Source organism: Triticum urartu, chromosome 5 (genome assembly GCF_003073215.2).
Source record: "Triticum urartu cultivar G1812 chromosome 5, Tu2.1, whole genome shotgun sequence".
NCBI lineage: Eukaryota > Viridiplantae > Streptophyta > Magnoliopsida > Poales > Poaceae > Triticum > Triticum urartu.
The window spans coordinates 657,778,080-657,803,044 of NC_053026.1; the positions used below are offsets into that span (position 1 = coordinate 657,778,080).

Sequence of the window (24,965 nt, forward strand, 5' to 3'; positions counted from 1 at the left end):
TTTCCGGCAAGTCTGTATATTAATTTTAATATATAATAGACTTAAAAATATCTAATGGCTCTAAAATCTTGGTCTATTATATAAACCGTCAGATGTTTCTATTTTTTGTGATAATTCTAGATAATTTCTCTTTTTTCTGGTGTGTCTGTATATTACTTTTAATATATAATAGATATGGTCAAGTGTTATACTTATGTGAGAAGTTTCGCCAAGAAATGATTCATGTGGTATTCCAGATAATAAAAACAAAATCAATACTATATAAAAGTTTTTTTTGTGGGCAAATACTGTATACAAGTTACTATTCAAGTTTCTTTATAGTTGCAAAATTTGTTTCTCCCATGCGGCCATGAAAGTCATTTTTTCATGAAAAATTACGCAAGAGTATAACACCGGACCGTGTTTGTTACACTAAACAGTATTGGAAATATTTTATACCTTTCTGTTTAATAAAATTAGATGCTTAGTCGGGTGCGGCTGGACCCATGTCCCAAAGATTCACACCGCCTAGTCTTCTCACAGAGAGAGGTTTGCCTTTCATTGATTCGAAGTTGGAGACGTTGGGCCAGATGCGGTTTCTTAAGATATTAAGCTTGTGAAAAGAGTGATGCAAATAGTGTTGCACATGGGTTTGCTAGTTTTTTATATATTTTTTTTATTTTTTTACGAAAAATTTCAATATATTCATATTCAATCATGGTAGTACAATGAACACTAAAAATAATAAAAATTACATCCAGATCCGTAGACCACCTAATGACGACTGCAAACACTGAAGCGATCCGAAGGCGCGCTGCCGTCATCGCCCCTTCCTCGCTGGAGCCGAACAAACCTTGTTGTGGTAGACAATCGTGAAGTCGTCGTGCTAAGGCCTCCTAGGACCAGCGGACCAGAGCAACAACCGCCACCGTTGAAGAGTATCATAGAACGGAAGTATCCAACCCGGCCCGAAGACGCACGAACGTAGATGAACTGCGACAACATCCGAGCAAATCCACCAATGACAGATTCATCGGAGATACACCTCCACACGTCCATCGATGATGCTAGACGCACCACCGGAACAGGAGAATAGGCGAGGAGAGGGTTATGGGTGTGTTGTTTAACGACTTATATCAAATGATTGTGAAACTATTATTTGAATTTTAGTGTGTGGGTTGGAAAAAGCATAATAAATCGAAACATCTTTTTCCATGACAATCTTCTACTCGCTCTCCATATGAAAATATAAGATGTTTTTGCAGTTTACATCTTATATTTTGATACAGAGGTAGTAGTTAAGTAGTCGGGGAGCCAATTAATGATATGCATAACATCAATTAATTACAAACTATTAATTAGACGGCAGCTTTGTTATAGTTACCTATTGCAATCGGCCAATAGTTACTAAGATAACCACATGCCAACTTATAACAGAAGGGTATTAAGATGACAGTTTGCAGGGGCGGAGATAGGCCTATGGCAAGTGGGGCTATAGCCTAGGGCTAGTAATGATGGCCCTTGTAATTGTTTCTTGGTCCAACAGGCCTAATCCTCAAGCTCCGTCTCTGGCACTTTGTGGTAACTATATATTCTCCTCTTTTTTTTTGAGGGTAACTATATATTCTCCTTGGTTGTTGGGAAAGAACGTTTGTCATGTATCCCACCAGCGCGACACAGTTTGTGCGGTATATATATGATCTCACCAGTGGCCGATGCATGATATCAGCACAACATCAGCTGAAAGCCTGTGCGGGTCGGTGTCGCGCGATGATAGCTCGCTACAAGTAGTTAGTCGTTACTGCCACCCTCATCCTATATGTGCTAGCTGCACGAGTGGAGCTGATGTATTGCTACGACAAGCTAGCTAGCGCATGCATCTATCTATTCAGCATGCCCAAGAAGCAGAGCCTCTGGCAGAGGCTCTTCTCCGCCGCCCTCGGAACTCGGCCTCCGATCTCCCGCCGAGACACCGCCACCGCCACCGCCGTGACCGAATCCGAATCGACACCGCACCCTACCACGCTGCACCACCACGGCAGGTCCTCCCATCCTTCCATGGCAGATAAGCTCGCCGCCGGGCAGACCCTCGTCCTCGACGTGGACGCCGGGCTCCTCCTCCCGTCGTCGGCCTCCCCCTTCCCCCACTTCATGCTCGTGGCGCTGGAGGCCGGAGGGTACCTACGAGGACTCGTACTTCTCCTTCTCTACCCAATCATGTTCTGCATGGGCGGCGACAGCGACGCCGCCGTGAGGATGATGGCCATGGCGGCCTTCTGCGGGTTGCGCGCGGGCCCGTTCCTCGCTGGCCGCGCCGTGCTGCCCAAGTGGCTCATGGACGACGTGGCCGCCGAAGGCTTTGAGACGATGAGGGTGAGTGGTGCCGCCGGCGGGCGGAGGGTGTGCGTGGCGAGAAAGTTGCCGAGGCTGATGGTAGAGGGGTTCCTGAGGGAGTACCTCGGCGCGGAGGCGGTCGTCGGGAAGGAGATGAAGGTGCTCTGGGGGTTCTACACAGGTCTAATGGAGGAGCAAGACAAGGTGATGTTGGAGGAGGTGGAGAAGATCATGCTGGAGGGTAATGATGCCGTGGGATTCTCTGGGTCGCTCGAGTTTCTCCAGCATCCCCTCGCGCGCTGTTGCAAGGTACGTGACATAACTCCACAGCTAGCTAGCTTCTTGTTTTATTTGCTACTCGCGTAAGTCAATTTTTGGAGAATGCAGCCTGAGGCGAAGAGTCCTTTTATAGTGCATCCGGACGATATAGACCGTCCGTCGGAGCGGATTCCACGGTTCAAATCTAATGCAATAAGCAGCCATAGGAGATGTACTTTTTCTCAAAAAGGGAAAGACCCCGTCCTGCCGTAGGAGATGCATGGAGACGAGTAGGGGTGAGAAGCTAGAGGATGAAGAAGGGAGAACAAACAAGAAGAGGGCAAGAAAAAAGGCACGAGAAAGAACCTAGCCATCAGATTTTAATGCACTGTCTGGAAAATTTAATTAAGGTCAATTTTTAAGGCAACGGCCATAATAATGCACGTGCACGCAGAGCTTGATACTCCCTTTGGCGCACACACATTACAAAAGTTAATTTTAATGCATTGTCTGGAAAATTTAATTAAGGTCAATTTTTAAGGCAACGGCCATAATAATGCACGTGCACGCAGAGCTTGATACTCCCTTTGGCGCACACACATTACAAAAGTTAATTTTAGCAACAAAAAAATCAATAAACTCGCTCTAGTCATTATTATAAGGTGTTTTCGATATTCTAATATGGACTGTATATGGATCGACTGGCCCTGCAAAAAATAGACTACATAGATTGAAATGAACGAAGAACTTTTCATTTTGTTTTATGAGAAAGCAATTTTTTAGTCGGCAGGAATGGCGCAGTAAGGAGGATCGAAGCCACGACCTCTTGGAATAAGAGAATGTGGTGCATCAAGCTAGCCAACTCACCCAAAATTAGTTGTTATTAATAGTATCCAGATCTTTCTTATATGCTTAGCTAGGTATTTTTTTACCACATTGAATGTGACGTGAGAAAAATGTTTTTTTTTCAACCAAATTTTCTTTCCCTTGTTTGAACATTTTCTTTCCCTTTTTCTATTTAGAAGGCATTGAATTTTTTTTCTAGATTGAAAGTCTCGTTGTGACAGTTGGAGTAACCATTTTTAATGTCCCGGTAATTTTCTCGGTAAACATCATGATAACTTAATGTACTATAGAGTGATAACTTGCATAGCACAAGTGTGGTAATTTTTACCTGAAAAAAAGTCATCAGAACATTGTTTGACACGAAAAATAATAACAAACAACGATGGTTATCGTGTTATTATCTCTCTACGCGCCAGAGGAAATAAAAAATTGCGGGCGTGCCAGTGTACTAAGTACACAAATAAACAGAGGGAAACATGCACTTTATTAATCTCTCACTGGAGAAACAAAATTACAAGATCCCTTTACATATGCGCTCCGTGGCCTACTAGCGCGGCCTGCCTGACTGTGGCGATTGCGGTCTCCTGGTTCCCGGGGCCTCGGAAGGCTCCCGGTTAATTACTCCCGCGGGTTGCTTCGCGAGAGACCTCCGATTAAGCTGTGTGGTCGTCTTCGTTGTCTTCGCTTCTTGTCCTCCATGCATGATGATGGTGATGTGTGTGTGGGCAGCGGCAGAGCCCGTGTCCTCGTCGATACACGCGCCGCAAGTGGCGTGGCCTTAGCGGTGGCCGCGCCTGCCCTGGCCGTCGTGCCTCGTCGGTCTTGGCGGCGTTGGAGTAGTTGGTGTTGGGGTAGCATGGGTCGCGGTCGGCTCAGACTTCTTGATGACCTGTTGCTTCATCGGGGTGTTCAAGGGACTACGCCTTGCGGGAGTAACGGTTTGGGAAGACCGGCATCAGTGTAAAATAAACTGATACACGCTCATATTGGCATGGCCGGGGTGGTAGGCGCCTCATTTTGGCTAGACACCAAGTATTTGGCGGTCTGCCAAGGCAAAGGCGCCGCCTCATAGGGCTGTGGAAAGTGGTGTCGCAAAGGCCGCATCGCCTTGGGCTGGTACTACGCCAAAGGGTCACCTGTACGCCAGCGACGCCATGGACCTATACGCCAAGGACCTGTCCGCCATGGTGAGTGCGCCTCTCGAAGGAGGGACCGGTCTTGTACTGCGTCGCTGCAAACTCCGGCTCGGTGAAGGATCTGTACGCCATAATGGGTGCGCCTCTCGAAGGAGGGCAATGTCTTGGGCTACGTCGCCGCAGGCTCCGGTTCCGCCATGGCATCTCCTCCAGAAAGCAAGACACCAGACATGTGCATCGCGATCGGAACACCACGAACCTGTGCACCGGAGAGACCCGTTCGCTGTGACCTGTGCATCGTGACCTGTTCGCCGGGACTTGTGCCTTGTGACCTGTTCGCCGGGGACATATAGAGCGCCATGGTAGAGCACTGGGGCTGGCGATTGGGCAGCGTCGGTGGCGAGCTCCGTTGCTTCAGAGTCATCTCCAACCAAGAAAATGGCACGCCCGGTGGGACCTGTTCGCCGGGGACATATAGAGCGCCATGGTAGAGCACTGGGGCTGGCGATTGGGCAGTGTCGGTGGCGAGCTCCGTTGCTCCAGAGTCATCTCCAACCAAGAACATGGCACCTGAAAGTGAAAGGCTTGGCGTAGACAAACTCCGGCGATGTCGATGCAGTTTTCTGTCCCGGTGAAGTCGTCTCCAGCGGCGGCGACCGGATCGCGCGAGTGTCATCACCGGTGACCGGCACGTACCCTCGGTGTGGTGCATGCATGCTGGATGTGAGGGAGAGAGACAATATAAAAATTAGACGATCCTCTCACCATCCGAAAGAGTGAACTTGGTGTTCATGCCGATGCCGCCGAGGTTCCCTGAGCGTAGATGGATGAACGCCGGCCTCCTCCTCTCCGTGTATGCCGGCGTGGATGCCCGCGTTCTTGGTCCGGCTGGCGATCCGGCTTGCGAGAGTTCTTCGGAGAGCTTCTTGCGTCGCGCCGGACGCCTGGTGCTGAGTTTCTGCGTTGGTGGATCGATCTGTTTCTGCCTGCCTCGGGCCTCTCGAGACTAGCCTTGTGTCTCTATATTTATAGGCAGAGAGAAGGGGCGCTGGCTGCGTAGGAGCCACGCCACGGCCGTTCGGCCGTTCCGATTTTCTCGTACGAGCTCGACCGATTCGGCTGCTCCCATCTTCTTGTTCAAGGGCTAGGCCGTTCTTATCTTCTCTTGGCGTCCTTATCTCCTCCGCTGGCTTTCTTGGCGCCTACACCTGTTTTAGTAGTAAGAGAAAATGTGTGTACAAACATGCATGTTACCCAAGTATTTTGGGTACTCGGAGAAGTATAATACGCGCTGGCCAGTGCGCCGGTACACGGGTATTCAGAACTGATGCGCGGACGTTCAGGTATATGTACGAGTCGACGAGACGTCAATGGGAACTGCTCCGGACCTCTACAACTGCAAGGTTAGCTAGCTACATGATCAAATACGTAGAGTGGTGTGGCTCATACTATGCATGTAATCATAGGTATATGCTAGTTGGTACGTGGGCAAACTCAACATGCATGCATGCACCGGCTAGCACGTAAATACTTCCTCCGTTCCTAAATATTTGTCTTTTTAGACATTTCAAATGACTACTACATACAGATGTATGTAGACATATTTTAGAGTGTAGATTCACCCATTTTGCTACGTATGTAGTCACTTGTTGAAATTCCTAGAAAGACAAGTATTTAGGAACGGAGGGAGTACTTAGCAATTCACCCATACAAAGATGACCACCCATGAAATAATGTGTGCAATGTCAAAAAAAAATGTGTGCACGTACAAAATTAGAAAAAAAAAGGTGCACACCTCCCTTGATCAAACTTGCATCCACGTAACCTGCATTAACACTCAAAAGAAGAAAACTCCCAATAGTTAATTTAGATTAGTCACATACTAAAAAAAATCATGGATCCATGACCTTTTTTATTACTATTGAAAGCATTTAACTTCTCTCATGTGGTGCAAATTCACATCGAACAAACATATCAACATGAGCACAAGCTTGACATGTTCTGTGTGAGCATGGTAATTTACGCATCAACACCTGAAAATTTACATCCAAACACCGTGGTAACTTTGGTGGGGGCGGGGGTTGTAGTTATACACCTCCGATAACTTATATGGGAATAGTATGATAATTTATGCATCATAGTCCTGATAACTTATGTGCAACATGTTGATAATTTTTGACACAGGAAAATAAAGTTGAAGAAATATGTCCCCGATCATTTTTGAGTGAATTACATAGTAAATTACACAACCGCAGACCCGATGATAACTTGCGTACAAACGCAGTGATAATTTTGATCCCGATAACTCATGTGTAAATAACATGGTAATATATGCACAACTGCGTTGATAGCTTACTTAGTCCAGGTGTGATAACTTTTGACCGGGAGGGCGGACTTGTTGAAAAACACACTTCCGTGACTTGTGTTGAATATCATGGTAACATACACACAACAGAGTTGATAACTTAGTTAGCCCAGGCATTGTCGAAACATACCAACATGAGATCTAGTTTTGGATGTCTCATCGCAATAAATCTTTTTATGTGAAAATGATTTTTTATCAGAATGACGGTTTGAGTTACAAAACATTTTCACTTTTTTTGAATTTCGGATGGAATCTTTCTTGTGATTAGCACTTTTCGTCCTTTAGGGCATGCGTGAATGTGCATATGGGAAGAAGGTCGAAGGAACTATTTTTTATGCCTCGATAATTTCTGTGTAAACAACATGATAAATTATGCTCAACTGGCATGATAACTTGCGTAGCATATGCGTGGTAACTTTTTACCTGAGAAAAAAGTCATTGAAATATACCAACATGGGATCTAATTTTAAAGATCTCGTTGCGACGAATCTTTTATGTGAAAACAATTTGTCGATCAGAGCGACAATTTGAACTACAAAACATTTTGATATTTCAAATAGGGAGAATTTAAGATGACACCAGCATCTTATCATCTAGTGCATGCATGCATGTGCACGTGGGGAAAGGATGAGAGGCCATTTTTAATGTCCGGTAATTTTTATGAAAACAACTTGATAACTTAAGTGTCGCAGACATGATATCTTACGTAGTACATGCCTAGCAACTTTCGACTAAAAAAAGGTCATTGAAACATGTCTAATGGGATCTAGTTTCGCAGGTCTCGTCACGACGAATATTTTATGTGAAAACAGTTTTTCAATCCGACAGACGGTTTGAGTTACAAAACATTTTCAAATTTCAGTTTTGAAAAGAATCTGCTGACATCATCACTTTTATTTTTTCTGCATGCATGTAATTATGAGCTTCTAATTAAGTAAACTGGACACTGCACATAGCAAAGGAAACAACACCGAAGCTAGTAGTATCTGCATGTGTGCATGCATGCGTTCAGATATGTTGCTTACATTCAGTATGATAGAAAGTTAGCACAGTCCTTTGTTTTATGGCCGTACTCTTTTTTTTCTCGGAAATAGGAATTTTCTGTGTATGTCAAACTTTTTTCTAACACATCTACTTTTCTCTGTCGGTACGTGTAGAATGTCTACCTCGTGACACGAGACGACAGAGCCACATGGCAGGCGCTGCCGAGGAGCATGTACCCCAAGGCCATGGTGTTCCACGACGGCCGCCTCGCATTCCGGCCGACGGCCGGCAGCACACTCGCCATGTTCATGTGGTTGCCATTTGGTGTTGCCCTTGGAGCCGCCCGCCTCACCGTCGCACTCACCGTGCCATATCGATATTCCACACCGATCCTGGCATCCACCGGCATGTCATGGCGCCTAAAGGCCGGCGAGCGGCCGACACAGCTGGGCGCCGACGGTGAGCGAGGACGTCCGCGCGGGCAGCTGTATGTGTGCAACCACCGCACGCTCATCGACCCGGTGTACATATCGGTGGCGCTGGACCGACCGGTGCGGGCCGTGTCGTATAGCCTCAGCCGCTTCTCGGATCTCCTCTCGCCGATCGGCCGCACCGTGCGGCTGGCACGAGACCGCGACGTTGACGCGGGCATCATGGGCCGCCTCCTGGACAGCGGCGACCTCCTCGTCGTCTCCCCCGAGGGCACCACCTGCCGGGAGCCGTACCTGCTCCGGTTCAGTCCGCTATTCGCGGAGCTGAGCGACGACGTGGTACCCGTGGGCCTCGCCACCGAGACGGGCATGTTCTACGCGACCACTGCGGGGGGACTCAAATTCCTGGACTCGCTCTACTACATGGTGAATCCGAGGATGTGCTACACGGTACAGTTTCTGGAGCGGGTGAGCACGTCGGCGGTCAGGGAGAGGAAGGTGCCGAGCACCGACATGGCCAACCTCGTGCAGAGGAAGATGGGGCATGCGCTCGGATACGGCTGCACCATGTTCAACAGGAAGGACAAATACCTCATGCTTGCGGGCAACGACGGCAAGTGCTCCATTGCTCCTGCAGTGAGGAGCTAGCTAAGAACAACCGATCGATGATGAGTCGATCATATCAGTTCAAGTTCAGGATGGGTCATAGACGACACCTCCTCACCTCATAGCTGCAAAATGGAGCTCGTTGTATCTGTTTTCAAATGGTCTAAACAAAAAAGTTTGTCATGGTTAAAGTAATACTAGATTTGAATGGTCGGCCTTGACCATGGTTAAAGTAATATTCCCTCCGTCCCAAAATAAGTGTCTCAATTTTATATTAACTTTAGCAGAAAATTGTAGTAAGGTTGAGACACTTATTTTAAGATGGAGGGAGTAGATTTGAATGGTCTAAACAAAAAGGATTGCCATGGTTATGGCAATAAATTTCCATGTCGAAAATACACCATTGCCATGGTCCAAAGAATGATATGGTTCAAAAAGAAATCTGCCATGGTGCAAATAATAAAATTGTCATGGTCCAAACAAAAAGAATGTCATTGTTGAAAAGTAAATCTGTGATACATCTCCAACGTATCTATAATTTATAAAGTATTCATATTATATTTATTCTCCTTCCTATCTGGCGTCTAAATATACTCGGCCGCCACGGCGCGGAGTAAAAGTTCTGCCTCTCTCGTTCCCCCCCCCCTCCCCCACCGCCTCCTCGTCAGTGGACCTCCCGACGACCGTCCGCCGGCCCCGCCACTACCTTGTCACCTCCCTTGGCCCTCGCCGCCCATCTTCCCGTCTTCGAGCCCGTTCGCCGCTCATCGCCGTCGCCGGAATCAAGGTGAAACACCGTCGCCGTAATCGATTCGTTGAATTGCTCTCAAATCTTCTTCCTCTTTTGCGGCCGCCGCATCTAACCTTTCTTGTGCACCGTTGCAGATCATTCACATGCGTCGCCACCCGCTGGTTTGGCCTAAACGTCGCTGGCAGGCCGGTGCACCACCACTGCCTTCCAAGTGTTCGACGGTTTGCCTAGGAGAGTTTTTTCATTTCGTTTTGTTTTTTACAATCGAATTCAACTGAGCCGTTTGAATTGAAGATGAAGAGGTTGAGAGAGATGGTCTTCGAGGACTTGTCGTCATCCAAAGAGGAAGAAGACGACAAAGACTTTGAAACCATTCTTAGCATGATTTTCAATGATGATATTCGACACCCGAGGAGAGAATCGCAGTTTAGCCGCATACAACTTAACTGTGATAGAGAGGAGGGCCATGCCAAGATCATGAGAGACTACTTTGATCCAAATCCAACCTATCCGGAGAAGTACTTTCACCGGCCCTTTTGGATGCTCACACATGTTTTCTCTGACCGTTGCAAATGCCATTGAGAGGTATGATGAATGGTTCAAACTTCGAAGAAATGCATCCGGAGAGATAAGTGCAAGCTCTCTGATGATGTGCATCGCAGTTGTTCTAGTTTTGGCATGTGGGTGTTCGGCCAATGCAATTGACAACTATGTCCGCATTGGTGAAGACACAATCTTAGAGTCCATTTGAAGGTTCACTAAAGCAGTGACCGATGTTTTTGGACCGGAGTACTTGAGGGCATCCAACGAGGAAGACACTCAGAGGCTAATGGGAGAGAATGAAGCAAGAGGATGTCCATGGATGCTTGGGTCACTTGACTGTATGCACCGGATCTAGAAGAATTGTCCTGCAGAGTGGAAAGGTCAGTACAAAGGCCACTGCAACAATCCAACAATCATTCTTGAGGGAGTTGCAACTCGGGATCTTTGGATATGGCATTCATTCTTTTGTTTGCCTGGCTCTCACAATGGCTTGAATGTGATGTCTAGATCACCACTGTTTGCTAGTCTTATTACAAGAGGTGCTTCTGCTTGCAACTATTCAGTCAGTGGGCACAACCACTCGATGGGTTACTATCTTGTGGATGGCATCTATCCCCCATGGGCCACATTAGTTAAACCAATTCCGCGTTCAGAAGGTAACAAAATATTCATTTTGCTCAATGTCAAGAAGCGGCTAGGAAAGATGTGGACAGAGCCCTCGGTGTGCTTCAGAAGAGCTTTGCAATTGTTCCTGCCCCTGCCGAGTACTGGAGCTCCAAGGTTCTATGGCAAATCATGACTTGTTGCATCATATTGCAAACATGGTAATTAAAGATAAGACACGTATGCAGCATGAGAACTTTCAGTACATCACCAACGGACTCCTGTTGAGCTAGAATCGATCCAAATAGGATCCAGGCATTCCTTGAAGGGCATCACATGATCGTGAACCGACAAGTTCATAATCAGTTCCAAGAAGATCTTATTGAGCATCACTGGCGACTTCACAACACTTCGTAGTTTTGCGTTTACATGTCATTTGCTACATTTAAACCATTCAATGTGTTTAAATTTGAATTATGCGGTATGCAAACTTTGAATTCGGTTTGTAAACTATATTCGTGATTTGCTTGAACCTTCATATTTATATTTAGTTTCTAATGTGTGCTAATATGTAGTTGCAATGTATTTAGGGGATTGGCTAGGTCCGACCAAAAGTTAGTGGAGTAAATATAATCCACTAAGCTTTACTCGGCCAAATCCTCCTATGTTTTACACAGGATCAGTTAGAGTTGGCCTAACAGTGCATGATGGGTCGCGCATCAAACCCATCAAGCGAACGTTCGCACTCGAGTGATGTCCTAATTAAGAGAGACTAGGTAAGTTCGAAAGTCCAAAGGCAAAAAAGATAATAAGAAAGATATTGTGACGGCCATTCACCAGGTAGCTGATCTGAGGTGGCCATCCTTCAACCTTGTCAACTCAATTAATTCTGTTTTGCTTCCTAAGTGAGATGATGCTGAGGGCGTGGAGCATTTTAGGCTGATTAGCCTTGTCCATAGTTTTACTTGCATCTTCTCAAAGATGCTTCCTCGAGTGTGGTGACCTTCCTAAATGGCATCATCTTCGTCAGTCAGAGCGCCTTCATTAAACGACGTTGTATCCATGACAACTTCTTGCACATTAGAAATTTTCTCACCGACGTGCACCGGAAGAAGTGCCCCAAATTATTCATTAAGCTCGACATCTTTAAGGCATTTGACTCGGTTAGCTGCCCTATCTGTTAGAGGTCCTCTCAGCCCTCAGTTTTGGTCAGCGTTTCCGCGGTTCATTGAGTTCCTATCTCTTGCTTCCGCGTCCTCGCCCATGCTTCTCATTGGCCAGCCGGCAATTAAAGAATATGGCCTGAAGTTCAGAAGGCCAAGTCAATCATTCATCATGTTCCAAATTTGTAGCGAGAAGCAACATTGTAAAAGCAAATGTGTTGCCATCTTCGGGCCCTTTCATAAGGAGCAAAGCCCACAACTCGGACATCCATGCTCGGAAGATGATACGCCGCTCATACCTGGCTTTGAATTAATTTTTGAGTAGTCCAAAATTTCCAAATGGTAGGCTTAATGAAATGGACGTGCCCCCGTGAACCATGCGTAATAAGCGCAGGCCACGGAGTAGCATCCGGAGGTTGACACCTTCGACAATATAGTGTCGGCTTGATTGTATGGAGTTGAACTCGGGATGTAAATCGCCAAAGGTTGATGCATTCAACGCAGGTGAGTACGCACCATAGTATTTTAAGGCACACACCCATATCGCAAGTAATTCCTCCACTCCGATGAATAAGCCATGCACATATCCTAAAATTCAACTTTAACATAAATTAGACCAATGTATTTTGTTGGCCTAAAATTATACGATCAAAAAGTTTTTCCAAATAGAAATTCAATGGTATGAGTATTTTTACATACAACCCATACTTGGTTGGTCCAGTTTACGGGCAAAGTTAATTTTTTGAAATATGGCCACACAAGTAATCAAAGATGTGCCCTTCTGGTGTGATAGTCCACTCAATACCGTTGCTAGCTTGTAGAGCATGATACTGCTAAAAAAACTTGTATAGCATGTTACTGCTCAAAAAAAAAACTTGTAGAGCATGTCATGTGTTTCTGCTGCATTGTGCAGCCTCATCAGCGGCTTATTTGTGTCTAGGAAACTCGTAGTAATTTCGTGAGTTTTTTTTTTGACGGTTGCCCATTCTTTTACGTGATTTTGGCTGTGAAAAGCTTACAGCAAGTGACGGCCGGACAGAGGGGACAGAAGAAGCAGAGGAACCAGAAGAGAAGTCCAAAGACAGATGCATAGCGACACAACTCAATCGATCTCATCAAGTTGCGACACAAATTTACTACCACCACCAGCAGCCTGACCGCCGTAGATCATTTTTTATTCATCGCCATCATTTTATTCCAGCATCATAACAGGAACATGCGTGCGTGCATGGACGCATCACGCACTCAGCTAGGCTAAAGCTATAGTCTCTCGTCTCTCATGGACGGAGGTACGTAGCCTACCTATAGCTGAGCCATACGCGCTAGGCGAGCTGGCGCCTAGCCTAGCAGTGCGGGACGGCGAGGCCGCAGGAGACGAGGGTCTCGCGCGCGTGGGGGCTCTTGATGTAGGCGCCGAGGGAGGGGTCCTTGGCGTACTGGCAGAAGCACGCCTGCTGCGCACGCAGGTTGCCACAGCACCCGTCGCTCGGCTTCGCGCCGGTGGTGATCGCGGGCATGCACACCGTCAGCTGCCCCACCTCGCACGCCGCGAGCGCCCCGCCGGGCGCCGCCACCAGCAGCGTCAGCATCATGGCCGCCAGCAGGACCTCCTTCCTCATCGCCATGGCCGTCGTCGTACGTACGTTGGTCTACTCCTTGCTCACTCTCGCTCTCGCAGTGGCAAGTGTTGTGTGTGATGGAGTGCTGCAATGGTGGTGTGGAGACGGAACTAGGGACTCCCGGTGTATTTATAGGCGGTCATGCACGGTCCCAGACTCCGAGCTCGATCGCCAGCCATGTGCCGCCAAGTGAGTGAGATGCACGTCGATCACTGGCAACCTTGATAATTAACACCCCACCTGCCGCCATGACTAGGGCATGGTTAAAGTTAATCACCCATGCATGCATGCAGAGTTAAGGCATGTGCTGCAGTAGTTGGGCATGACTAGGGAGGGTCAGCAAACAGGTTGACGCACGCATGCATGGGCATTCAACTCCAGTCGGTAGAAGGTCAGCCGAGTAGTTCGTACTGCATACGTCCATGCTCGGTGATGCAAGGATCCAAATGCGTCTGGCCACCAGCTGCCGCCGTGTACAAATTAACTACAAACGTACGTTCTCTTGTTCGGCATAGAGAGGTGTGTTCCGTTCACCCATTTACAAAGTTCCTCGCTCGCTCGGTGTCAACGTCATCGATCGCGCCTCCGCTGACTCGTTCCTTTCTTACCAACAAACAATACGCGCTTGAAAGACATCCTGATACATACGGCGAACATCATTTGCTTATATAGGGATGAGTATATTTTTCGTCCTCAACTATTTTCGGAAGTCTACAAATGATCTCTTAATTTCAAAACCAGCAAATCCTAGTCCCTCAACTTTTAAAACCGGATAAGTTTAGTCCTTCGTACCGTTTAGAATGGTTTGGTGCTGACGTGTACATGGTTTTAACTAAAACTAGACTTGTCACGTAAGTTTGACCGCCATGTCACACAGGTTTAATTGACCGCCACATCAGTATCTACAAACTCACCGTGGCCACTGTCATCGAGCCACTGCTCCTGTAGCCTGTAGGAACTCGCGGCAATGTACGGGTGCCGGCCAGAGGGCGCTGTGCTGCAGTAGCAACAACACCTCCTCGGCAGCTCGTCAGGAGGCGCCGGCTGGGCTCAGGCGTGCTCTACGAGATTGCATATGGGTATGTACGCACCGAAGCTGGCTTGGGTTCCACCGAAAGACAATACACACGTACAGTAGAGTTGCTGGACCGATTCACAAGAGACTAGCTAGCTACGTACTAGATGGATTTTCGCCGGATTGGAAAACGCCTTGGCTCTCACCCGGAGAGGAGCTCGTGCCTCCGCCGCATACCACCGGAGCTTGAGAAGCACCTCGCCATGTCCTTGAGCAACCTCGATCGACAGTGTGCACGGAGACAGGGTATCGGAGTCGAGCCTGGACGTGGATTCATCTGCATCAGCCGGTAGGTCCGTGCACGTACGAGGTCGCCCATGGACATCCTTCGCTCGCCCCAGGACGCACTGGTGACCCTCAAGTGGCACAAACTGCAACGCTTCTTCTTTTTGGATGCCGCGCAAAACCGCTCATCAGAGGCGCCAGGACGTTGGGCGGGCGGCTGGGCATGGCCTCGGTGTCGAAGAAGGGCATGCTGTAGACCTGCTGTGCGGCCCTCGACGCCACCGTTCGAAAATATAGCAGGCGCATGACACATGTTTGATAAAATGCCAAGAAAAAACATGACATGTCATCAACAAAACCACTCAAAGCGGTATGAGGGACTAAACATATCCTGTTTAGAAGTTGAGGGACTAAGGTTTACTGGTTTTGAAGCGAAGGACCATTTCTATACTTTTGAAAAAAAATTAAGAGACACTACTAGAATCTGCAAATAGCTCTAGGGTTGAAGCGCTTCTCTAGAGCTAAATTGGACACCTTAGGGACATAAAGGTTTCCTAGGGTACACATTGAAAACCCAAGGGACGGTATTATTTCCTTTGGGTCTAATTGCGCATCCAAGGGATACTCCGTGCGTGGGACCAGCCATGCTGGCCTGTTTTCCTAAGGGTTATCTTATTAGCTCTAGGGAAAGATCTATACCTAGGATGAAGAAACAAAACTCTAGAGACTGAACATATGGTGCAAACGGGGCTTTAACGTTCCAACTAACGCCGTAGAGTATCCCTAGTGTTTGTAATGTTAACCCTACGAAGGTTTACACACACTTAAATATGTATTTTACACCTAAGATTTATATCTAAATATACTTACAACAAATATAGAATATCAAGAAAATTTAAACCTACAAGGAAAAATAAATGTGAAAATAACATAAATTGTGCAAAAAGAAAACGTAAGTTGATTGACCATATTTTTTTCTGACATATATGTCGAGCCATCACTTTTTGTGCACACACTTGATGAATAAATGTACATGAGTAAGTGAAATAGGTGGAAATAAGTGCATATTTCTTTGAGGGTTAGATATACACAATGAAAAATAATAGCCAAGTACTCCCTCTGTTCCAAATTACTCATCGTAGAAATAGATGTATCTAGAACTAAAATACATCTAGATACATTCATTTCTGCGACGAGTAATTCGGAACGAAGCGAGTAAATCTTTTTGCCTTTTCTTTCCCCGAAAAATCAGTAGTGCCTAAATTGGCTATACACGCGCCCAGAATTGGCTGTTGGCCATCGCCGTTGCAGGCCCGGGCTCCCGCGGCTGTCGCTGCCGCAGCCGCAGCCGCAGCCGCCGTCTCTGCTGCATCTGTAGCAGACCTGGGCTCCCACGGCTGCCGCTGTAGAGGGGCCACCGCTGCCACTGTAGAGGGTCCGCCGCCGCCGCTGCAGAGGGTCCGCTGCCGTGGAGCTTGACCGACCTGCCGCCCTCGACAACAACTTCAGGCGGAGGCCTCCGTGCTGCTGCCACCCTGCTCATACCCTGCCGCCCTTGACCAATACGTCCTCGGTCTGCAATCTGCTGCAACTATAGGCGTCTTCTTCAATTTCAGAATCAAAGGCTCCATTAGGTGAGCTCACATGACAATTTTTCCCTCATGTTCCTATATGTGTCTGATGCATTCAGTTTAGGGATCGGTAAATGAATTTTTTTAGAGATCTTTTTACTCCATGAAGATGAAGCTCACATCTAGGAAGTTGTGATCCCTAAAAAAAAACGGTCTATTTGTGTATATTTGTTTTCTGATTAAAACTGTGTATTTCTTCATCTCATAAAACTGTAAGCTGTATATTTGTGTTCTGATCAAGAAATTGACTCTGATGCAGAATCAGAAGATGGAGAGGACTTGCAATTATCTCATGAAGACATTGATGATTTCTAGTAGTTTTCTTGTTGTTTGAGATGACATTTTCCTCAATGTATTTTTAAATCTGGACATTGATGATTTCTGGTTGTTTCCCTTTGTGTTGTACTTAAAAATTCTATCTCTTGTGGTTATATTTGTCTCTAGTTATTTCTCTTTGTGTTGCACATTTTTCTGCTGCTATACTTATGCCAATTCAGAAATGTGTAATTTTAGTTATGTTTTCTATAGACCTTACTAATGCATTTCAATTCAGTTTTATAGGATGACAATTTCACACCGCCGCCGCCGGGGGTCATCCTCTACTAGCAGTGCTACTACAAGTGCTACACCAGGGCAAGAGATGGTTTCATCCCCAAAAATGTCCGCTGGTACAAATGATGGTGAGTGGCTTCCACCTCCAAAATTCTTAAGAGGTTCTGCAGAACTTCCACCACCTACTGGAAATGAGTTTGAACGTCTGTTGATTAGACCTGACGGTGACACGTGAGTTATCATTTAATCCATGCATTACAGATTGGCACACCTTGAGGTGCTTTACATGTACAACATGACATACCTTGGGGTGTGTTTAACTTATATCTATTTTCTTGTCCTAGGCATTGGTTAGAATTACCTACACTAAGAAATAATGTGAGATAACAATCCTTTTAAAGACGCATCATCCTGGTTTGGTTGAGCAAAAAGGAAAACTTGTGTTTGCATCAACTTGAGAACACTATAAGCTAAAGCCCAGTGATGGGGTTCGTCCAAAAGCTGAGGAAATCGAGGAAGAATTTTGGGTAACAGATCTGGGTCCTTTTCAAAGTGTACTGCTGTAGTAAATATAAGTAACAGTTGCTTTCTTTTAGAAGTGTACTACTGTAGTAAATATAAGTAACAATTGATTTTTTGTGATCTATATTGCAGCTGAGGTCTAGGCATGAGGCTGAGTATGAAGCAAGTGCAAGGCTCCATATTGGCAGGTGTTGCAACCAACTCTTGGGTAGTATTTTGTACTATGCTCGCATACAGGCCGTAAGGGACCATGAATACAAACTTGAGAATCGCAGACTAAAAGAAAAATTTGCTGGACGACGTTATCTTGAAAAACATGAGTACATGGCTGTAAGACCATGGTGGTGCACTGTGTTTTCTCGGAGGCCTTAGTTGATGAATGGTGTGATGTTAATTGGATTGTGACATCTAAGGAAAATCGTGATAATCTTCTCAACTCTAAGTACAAGGCCCATAGAGGTGGATCTAATTCATTGACGACAGTTTGCCAAAAACTGGTACTCTCCTAACTTTTGAATAAATTAAGTATGTTTTTTTATGTAGTAACTTAGTTTTTTCTTGTCTTAGTCTGAGAAAGAAGGAAGAGAGGTATCTAAGATTGAGGCATGGATATACACACACACAGAGGAAAAGATCCAAAGAATCCTGATGCGTTAAAATAGCGTTGAAGCCACGGAATGCTTGGTATAATATCCATCCATTACTTGATATACTAAGTTTATGTTTTATTTTGTGGTACATTATTTTTTAATCATCTTTGCATATTGTTTGTCATCCAAAGGATCTGTACAAAGAGAAGGTTGTTAACATGCATGGGGAGGAATATGATTTGAAGCATTCTCCTGTTGAACCACAAGCCCTTTATGAAGCTGGTGGCAGGAAGCCGCGCGGAAAGTGGCCGCTATTGAATGGTGCCGTGGAGGGTAGAGAGACTCTTAGGGAGGTGCAGATCAATCGCACTTCGTCTTTGTCAAAGCGCCAACGACTAGAACATGGTAAAAGGATTGCTCAACATAATGAGTTAATGAAAAGGCATGCACAAAGTATGGTTGATTGGGGGAAATTTGTCCAGACTACAGTGGAGAGTAGCCTTGGTGGTGTGCACAAGTTTCGTATGGTGTGTATATTTCTCTTGTGCAGTCATTTTGTTTCTATTATAGCCACTTGACACAACTTTCCAATTTGTCTAAAAAAATTCAGACCATCGCATCCCTTCAAGGAATTCCAGCGCCTGAGATTCCATGCATTGTTATACCACCACCTCCAGCTTTTCTAACTTTAGCCACTTCGTCTCCAGTATGTTCTCCAGAAGTGGTATGTACCTATGTCTTTTTAAATCCAATGGCGCCAAATAGGCCAAATGAGAACAGAAAAGGAATATGTTGTAGTATATCAACAAATGCGCAAAACAAGTGAAAATTTCCCAGAATGGTAGTCGACATATGGTTGCACTTTGTTTTTTGGTTCAAATTTTTGGCCAAATAGTGTTGAATTGGTATTTTAATTTTACTTTTTAATCGGTTTGGAAAATATGATTGAAAATTTCGCAGAATAGTAGGCATCATATGGTTGTCCTTCTGCCAAAATTTCATAATTTTCTGGACATTTGTTATTTTGGTTCAATTTTTTTGCCAAATAGGGGCTGAATTGGTATTTCCATTTTATTTTTAGTTGGTTAGGCAAATACAATTGAAAATTTCCCAGAATGCTAATAATGACATTTGTGCAGCCCTTTGCCGGCGAACCAACAAATGATGTTGAAAATATGGATAATACATTACGTGGAGCGGAGGATGGAATGTTTGGCGGCTTCTTTGATGCAAATGGTAATGATGCGAATGGTGTTGCTGCTGGAACTTTCTCCCCACCTGGTGATGATTTACCTACATTTTGAGATATATGTCATCATGGTGAAGGAGGTGGTCTGAACTTTTTTTATTGATTAATTGGAAGCAAATGGACAGTTATCCTTTTGGCCATGCACTTGGTTAAGGTTGTGATATTCTGGATCAGTAACTCATATGATGCATGGTGTATGTATTCCAGGCTACTAATTGGCACCTAGGTAGATGACATTTCGTGAGTTCTAGGTACTGAGCTAGATGCCATCTTTTGTAAAGAGTGGTACTATTATGTATATGTTGGGGGGGAGGGGGGGGGGGCATTGCCCCCTACCCCTACCTCCTCCTCATTGCTTAAGTCCATCTCATTGGTTTCCAACTACAACAGAGATATCGCATATTAATGTTGCTATGATAGGTTGTATATGTGATTCTTGCGTTGGATTAAAGAGACTTCACATGAGATATGCTTTAACATCTCCGCGCTGCTGTGGAGATATATGCATGCTCTTGCGGTTCTGAGGCCATTATGCCACCCATCAGAGATCAATTTATAGCCATAGAAAGTAGCATATATATACTCGACATTAGTATCAGATGGCGAGGAGAGGCAGGTTGATTCAGTAGCTTGTTCAGGGAATGGTTTACGTAGTTATCGCAATGGCGCCCTTGTCCTTGTGATATTGCTTAAGGTGATGTGGCAAAACATCCCTTGCATCAACCGCTCACCTCTTTGCAACGTGCTTCTCCGGTATTTCTTTTAGTCCTCCTACTATTAAACTGGCACCAACATCCAGAAGAACACATTTTCCATCAAGCTCAGATATGAACTAATCCCATCCGTTCATAAATATAAGTCTTTTTTAGAGATTTTAACATGGCCTATATACGGAGAAAAATGAGTGAATATACACTCTAAAATATGTGTATATACATCTGTATTGAAATCTCTAAAAAGACTTATATTAGAAACACGGGGAGTAGTTTTTGTTGGGGAACGTCGCAGAAAACAAAAAAATTTCTACGGTTTCACCAAGATCCATCTAGGAGTTCATCTAGCAACGAGTGATCGGATGCATCTATATACCTTTGTAGATCGCGAGCGGAAGCGTTCAAAGAACGGGGATGAGGTAGTCGAACACGACGTGATCCAAATCACCGGAGATCCTAGCACCGAACGGACGGCACCTCCGCGTTCAACACACGTACGGTTAGCGTAACGTCTCCTTCTTCTTGATCCAGTAAGAGGGAAGGAGAGGTTGAGGAAGATGGCTCCAGCAGCAACACGACGGCGTGGTGATGGTGGAGCTGCAGTACTTCGTCAGGGCTTCGCCAAGCACTATGGAGGAGGAGGAGGTGTTGGAGAGGGAGAAGGAGGCAACCAAAGGCATGGGAGAAAAGCCCTCCTTCCCCCACTATATATAGGAGGGCCAAGGGGGGGCGCCGGCCCTAGGAGATCCAATCTCCTAGGGGGGTGCGGCCAAGGGGGAGGAATCCTTCCTCCCCAAGGCACCTAGGAGGTGCCTTCCCCTCCTAGGACTCTTCCTCCTTGAAACCCTAGGCGCATGGGCCTCTTGGGGCTGGTGCCCTTGGCCCATGTAGGCCAAGACGCACCCCCTACAGCCCATGTGGCCCCCCGAGACAGGTGGCCCCACCCGGTGGACCCCCGGGACCCTTCCGGTGGTCCCGGTACAATACCGATGACCCCGAAACTTGTCCCGATGGCCGAAACAGGACTTCCCATATATAAATCTTTACCTCCGGACCATTCCGGAACTCCTCGTGACGTCCGGGATCTCATCCGGGACTCCGAACAACATTCGGGTTACTGCATATACATATCCCTACAACCCCTAGCGTCACCGAACCTTAAGTGTGTAGACCCTACGGGTTCGGGAGACATGTAGACATGACCGAGATCGCTCTCCGGTCAATAACCAACAGCGGGATCTGGATACCCATGTTGGCTCCCACATGCTCCTCGATGATCTCATCGGATGAACCACGATGTCGAGGATTCAAGCAACCCCGTATACAATTCCCTTTGTCAATCGATATGTTACTTGCCCGAGATTCGATCGTCGGTATCCCAATACCTCGTTCAATCTCGTTACCGGCAAGTCACTTTACTCGTACCGTAATGCATGATCCCGTGACCAGACACTTGGTCACTTTGAGCTCATTATGATGATGCATTACCGAGTGGGCCCAGTGATACCTCTCCGTCATACGGAGTGACAAATCCCAGTCTTGATCCATGTCAACCCAACAGACACTTTCGGAGATACCCGTAGTATACCTTTATAGTCACCCAGTTACGTTGTGACGTTTGGTCACCCAAAGCACTCCTACGGTATCCGGGAGTTACACGATCTCATGGTCTAAGGAAAAGATACTTGACATTGGAAAACTCTAGCAAACGAACTATACGATCTTGTGCTATGTTTAGGATTGGGTCTTGTCCATCACATCATTCTCCTAATGATGTGATCTCGTTATCAATGACATCCAATGTCCATAGTCAGGAAATCATGACTATCTGTTGATCAACGAGCTAGTCAACTAGAGGCTTACTAGGGACATGTTAGTGTCTATTATTCACACATGTATTACGATTTCCGGATAACACAATTATAGCATGAATAAAGACAATTATCATGAACAAGGAAATATAATAATAATGCTTTTATTATTGCCTCTAGGGCATATTTCCAACAGTCTCCCACTTGCACTAGAGTCAATAATCTAGTTACATTGTGATGAATCGAACACCCATGGAATTCTGGTGTTGATCATGTTTTGCTCTAGGGAGAGGTTTAGTCAACGGATCCGCTACATTCAGGTCCGTATGTACTTTACAAATCTCTATGTCTCCATCTTGAACATTTTCACGAATGGAGTTGAAGTGACGCTTGATGTGCCTTGTCTTCTTGTGAAACCTGGGCTCCTTGGCAAGAGCAATAGCTCCAGTGTTGTCACAGAAGAGCTTGATCGGCCCCGACGCATTGGGTATGACTCCTAGGTCGGTGATGAACTCCTTCACCCATATTGCTTCATGTGCTGCCTCCGAGGCTGCCATGTACTCCGCTTCACATGTAGATCCTGCCACGACGCTCTGCTTGCAACTACACCAGCTTACTGCCCCACCATTCAAAATATACACGTATCCGGTTTGTGACTTTGAGTCATCCAGATCTGTGTCGAAGCTAGCGTCGACGGAACCCTTTACGACGAGCTCTTCGTCACCTCCATAAACGAGAAACATTTCCTTAGTCCTTTTCAGGTACTTCAGGATATTCTTGACCGCTGTCCAGTGTTCCTTGCCGGGATTACTTTGGTACCTTCCTACCAAACTTACGGCAAGGTTTACATCAGGTCTGGTACACAGCATGGCATACATAATAGAACCTATGGCTGAGGCATAGGGGATGACACTCATCTCTTCTATATCTTCTGCCGTGGTCGGACATTGAGCTGAGCTCAATTTCACACCTTGCAGCACAGGCAAGAACCCCTTCTTAGACTAATCCATATTGAACTTCTTCAATATCTTATCAAGGTATGTGCTTTGTGAAAGACCTATGAGGCGTCTCGATCTATCTCTATAGATCTTGATGCCTAATATATAAGCAGCTTCTCCAAGGTCCTTCATTGAAAAACTCTTATTCAAGTAGGCCTTAATGCTGTCCAAGAGTTCTATATCATTTCCCATCAAAAGTATATCATCTACATATAATACGAGAAATGCTACAGAGCTCCCACTCACTTTCTTGTAAACGCAGGCTTCTCCATAAATCTGCGTAAACCCAAACGCTTTGATCATCTCATCAAAGCGAATGTTCCAACTCCGAGATGCTTGCACCAGCCCATGAATCGAGCGTTGGAGCTTGCATACCTTGTCAGCATTCTTAGGATCGACAAAACCTTCCGACTGCATCATATACAATTCTTCCTTAAGGAAACCATTAAGGAATGCCGTTTTGACGTCCATTTGCCATATTTCATAATCATAGAATGCGACAATTGCTAACATGATTCGGACGGACTTTAGCTTCGCTACCGGTGAGAAAGTCTCATCGTAGTCAACCCCTTGAACTTGTCGATAACCCTTAGCGACAAGCCGAGATTTATAGATGGTCACATTACCATCCGCGTCTGTCTTCTTCTTAAAGATCCATTTATTTTCTATGGCTCGCCGCTCAACGGGCAAGTCAGTCAAAGTCCATACTTCGTTTTCATACATGGATCCTATTTCGGATTTCATGGCTTCTAGCCATTTGTCGGAATCCGGGCCCGCCATCGCTTCTTCATAGTTCGAAGGTTCACCGTTGTCTAACAACATGATTTCCAAGACAGGGTTGCCGTACCACTCTGGTGCGGAACGTGTCCTTGTGGACCTTTGAATTTAAGTAGGAGCTTGATCAGAAGCATCTTGATCATCATCAATAACTTCCTCTCTAGTAGGTGCAGGCACCTCGGGAACATTTTCTTGAGTTGCGCCATTTTCCGGTTCAAGAGGTAACACTTCATCAAGTTCTACTTTCCTCCCACTTACTTCTTTCGAGAGAAACTCTTTCTCTAGAAAGAATCCATTCTTGGCAACAAAGATCTTGCCTTCGGATCTAAGGTAGAAGGTATACCCAACAGTTTCTTTAGGGTATCCTATGAAGACGCATTTTTCCGACTTGGGTTCGAGCTTTTCAGGTTGAAGTTTCTTGACATAAGCATCGCATCCCCAAACTTTCAGAAACGACAGCTTAGGTTTCTTCCCAAACCATAATTCAAACGGTGTCGTCTCAACGGATTTCGACGGAGCCCTATTTAAAGTGAATGCGGCAGTCTCTAAAGCATAGCCCCAAAAAGATAGCGGTAAATCGGTAAGAGACATCATAGATCGTACCATATCTAATAGAGTGCGATTACGACGTTCGGACACACCATTACGCTGAGGTGTTCCAGGCGGCGTGAGTTGTGAAACTATTCCACATTTTCTTAAGTGTGTGCCAAATTCGTGACTCAAGTATTCTCCTCCACGATCTAATCGTAGAAACTTGATTTTCCTGTCACGTTGATTCTCAACCTCACTCTGAAATTCCTTAAACTTTTCAAAGGTTTCAGACTTGTGTTTCATTAAGTAGATATACCCATATCTACTCAATTCATCAGTGAGGGTGAGAACATAATGATAGCCACCGCGAGCCTCAACACTCATTGGACCGCACACATCAGTATGTATGATTTCCAATAAGTTGGTTGCTCGCTCCATTGTTCCTGAGAACGGAGTCTTGGTCATTTTACCCATGAGGCATGGTTCGCACGTGTCAAATGATTCATAATCAAGAGACTCTAAAAGTCCATCTGCATGGAGCTTCTTCATGCGTTTGACACCTATGTGACCAAGGTGGCAGTGCCACAAGTATGTGGGACTATCATTATCAACTTTACATCTTTTGGTACTCACACTATGAATATGTGTAGCATTACGCTCGAGATTCATCAAG

General features: G+C 45.7%; 2 protein-coding genes across 2 annotated transcripts; one reads left to right on the forward strand and one right to left on the reverse strand.

Moving 5' to 3' along the window:
• The first annotated feature begins 1,872 nt into the window (after positions 1-1,872).
• Positions 1,873-8,981, forward strand: LOC125507666 (probable glycerol-3-phosphate acyltransferase 3). Its single transcript, XM_048672169.1, has 2 exons — positions 1,873-2,622; positions 8,076-8,981. Exons 1-2 carry the CDS (start codon positions 1,873-1,875, stop codon positions 8,979-8,981), a joined length of 1,656 nt encoding a protein of 551 aa, XP_048528126.1.
• A 4,107-nt stretch (positions 8,982-13,088) lies between these two features.
• On the reverse strand, positions 13,089-13,721 carry LOC125506568 (non-specific lipid-transfer protein 2P-like). The gene has a single exon (XM_048671359.1). The coding sequence runs from the start codon at positions 13,622-13,624 to the stop codon at positions 13,343-13,345; it is 282 nt and encodes a 93-aa protein (XP_048527316.1). The 5' UTR covers positions 13,625-13,721; the 3' UTR covers positions 13,089-13,342.
• Positions 13,722-24,965: the final 11,244 nt, after the last annotated feature.

Coding starts and splice junctions, on each gene's coding strand:
- LOC125507666 (XM_048672169.1), top strand. CDS start 1,873: ATGCCCAAGAAGCAGAGCCTCTGGCAGAGGCTCTTCTCCGCCGCCCTC. Junction 2,623..8,075: donor CCCTCGCGCGCTGTTGCAAG/GTACGTGACATA, acceptor CGGTACGTGTAG/AATGTCTACCTCGTGACACG.
- LOC125506568 (XM_048671359.1), bottom strand. CDS start 13,624: ATGGCGATGAGGAAGGAGGTCCTGCTGGCGGCCATGATGCTGACGCTG.